General features: G+C 38.2%; 1 protein-coding gene across 1 annotated transcript; it reads left to right on the top strand.

Annotated features, from left to right (window-relative positions):
* The first annotated feature begins 1,135 nt into the window (after nt 1–1,135).
* LOC128995739 (uncharacterized) lies at nt 1,136–2,554 on the top strand. Its single transcript, XM_054420757.1, has one exon. It carries the CDS (start codon nt 1,136–1,138, stop codon nt 2,552–2,554), a length of 1,419 nt encoding a protein of 472 aa, XP_054276732.1.
* The last annotated feature ends 227 nt before the right edge of the window (nt 2,555–2,781 follow it).

Below are 2,781 nucleotides of genomic sequence, written 5' to 3'. Positions count from 1 at the left end.
TAACAATAAGCTACAACCAATTACAACAATTTATACACATTTTCGGAAAATGCGATTTTAAGTTGACAACAGGTGATTTTTGCTACCTAGGGAGAAAACGAGCTACTTTATACCCGCAAAGCATGTATTAAAAACAGCTGGTTTTGCTACAGTATGACGAAAAAGTAGGTATGAAACTAGGAAATTGTCTATGGTCTTATATTAAAATGTCAAAAAAAGAATGAACAGCCAACAAACTCTTAGTAATGATGGACTGGTAATTAGACTAGGCAATCCTCCTACAGAAACATTCACGTCCAAATTAATTTAGATAGTTAATTAGTTCTAACTACAAATTTATACCTGAATTCTGTAATCTAAACACTAAGCAACGTACATTAAGAATAGCATGGCAAAAATTGTATCTCATAGGATCTCAACGAGTCATTTTGTTATCCTGCAGAAAATCCAACGTTAGAAAATAAACCGACAACACCATCTTATTTAGCAAAAGCTACATCAACTGTTTAATGCCAGCCAGGTGTAAAACTGACAAAGTGCCACATTAGCCCTTTGCGCCAACCTGAATAATGACTTTTGATGAACTTCTAACCAGGGCGCTTTTATAATCATCCCTGTTGCCACGATTTTATAACTCGACACGTTGATTTTAAACATTAGTTAAATATCGTCATTATTAGAGTTAAAAAGATAGTCTATGGTGAACTATTGTCCTTAAGGTTTATCATAAGAAGCTAAATACAAATTTAACGTAAGTTTCTGCTCATTTAGTGTAATGGGTATTCTAATGTTCACTATTTGTTTATTGTTCTTAAACAGAAGTACAATACCTTAACTAAATATTTCCGCCTATTTGCTAACAATTCCTTGTCCTCTGACGTCAATTGTTAATTTTTACCATCCTTTCTGTTTCTGTTATAATATTCTTTATTTCGTAACCAACAACCAACGGTATAAAAACAAACATCATCATTGTATTAAAACACATGTTTTAATTCATTACAACATACGTTCTGTTATTTAAAAATTTTAGCATGTTTACCAATTATGTAAATAAACAAAAATGTAATAACTACACGAATCCCAAAACCTACAGACTTATGCAAATTAAAAATACGCTCCCTCAGTCCAGACAATGTTCAAGACACTGTGCAACAGATACAAGCCAGCCTTGGTTCTATCACTTATCATGGCTATTTCCCAGTTAATCATCAGGTGTGAGAGGTTATTGGTTTATGAAGTCGCCGGTTTCCCAGACACAAATCTGCATTACAAGCGGCTCGGCGATGACGACGTATGTTCTCCTCGGCCCAATCACAAGTCCGGACATTATAGTCGGGCGTACCCTGTCTTCTACTGGAGTGAACAACAGTTCGACGCAGTCTTCAACATTTGTTCTCTATACATTCCAATTTGCTCTACGTTTTTCGCGGGAATATACTCGGACAAATATGGTGGTAAGAACGCAGTGCTGCTAGGTTTGGTTTTGTGTGTTTTGGTGACGTCAGCCTCGTATCTGGTGATTCTCCACAACGACTACGTCTTCTTCTGCATGCTGTTGGTGCGCAAGATTGCCGAAGGTATGATGATAGCAGCTGTTTGCTCCCTCGCCGGAAAGTGGGCGATTCCCGGCGAAAGAACAGCGTTCGTGGGTATTCTACTGGAGGGGAAATCGTTAGGGCACTTGCTCGGTGGTTTCCTAATTAGAAGTCGACCCTCTTGGAATGTCTTGTGCTACATCAACGCGTGCATTTGTTTCGTCACCGCTGTTTTCTGGTGGCTTCTGTTTCGATTTCAATACATCCCAAGACCTAAGACGTTTAAAATAATTCCTTGGAAGAGTATGGCACATTCAACATCTCCTTATGTGTTGACTTTGCTGATTTTGTCTTGTACTCTGATCGTATCTACTTCCGAACAACTTTTGATCTACGCCAGCCAAGAGCTTTACCTAGATGTGTCCTCGGAACAGATTGTGGAGGTTATGATGGTTTCATCTGAGACATTGGCGTATTTCCTTTGTGCATCGTTCAGTGACTACATAGTTTCGCGAAAGTTATTGTCTTCTTTCGCTCTGGGAAGATCAATTACTTGTGCACTCTTCCCAATCTTCTACTGCACCTTGCTCACGGTCAAAGCGGCTGGTTGTAGTCTGGAGACGGTTTTAGCGTGCTGTGTCATGTTACATTTTGTCACAGCAAGTTTTCTGACAACCGTTAATGCAATCGCTCTTGAAGTCACTTCCGCTTATTCTGGGGTCGTTTTCGCGATCATTTTGTGGTTCTCGCATTTGTTTGACGATAAAATTAGAAGTTTCCTATCGTACGTTTCTGGTATCAAGTTCAGTTTCAAAAGCTGGAGTGAATTATTCCTGATGTCTGCAGTGGTTGCGACTCTGCTCAGTCTTCCGTTCATTTTTTGCGGAATTAAGAAAACTACCTGGGGAAAAGGAGTGCGCCAAGAAGACAAAAATCTTCCATTGGAAAGTGCGTCCAAAGATGTAGCGTCAGTGGCAGGAAATATTTCTAGCACAACAAACACAAAGAAAAACTGAATTGTAAAACAATCTAAACTCCTGTACAAACTCGTGTATTAAAACATAAAACGATGTTGTAAAGTATATACGAATTCAATAACAATTTTCACTTTTTTGTAAAGTTCATAGACCTAGTGCTTTTATCACGTGCAATAAAAACATCCAAGGTTAATGTATTTTTCTCTGTGTCTAACATAACTAATACTTAGTTCAGAATACAGTACTTGACTTCCTATTTTGAAAAG

This window comes from Macrosteles quadrilineatus, unplaced genomic scaffold (genome assembly GCF_028750875.1).
Source record: "Macrosteles quadrilineatus isolate MER2022 unplaced genomic scaffold, UCM_ALF_1.0 Scaffold_5__1_contigs__length_97177068, whole genome shotgun sequence".
NCBI lineage: Eukaryota > Metazoa > Arthropoda > Insecta > Hemiptera > Cicadellidae > Macrosteles > Macrosteles quadrilineatus.
Note: the sequence above shows the minus strand (reverse complement) of the source record. Positions and strands in the feature narration are given on the sequence as shown.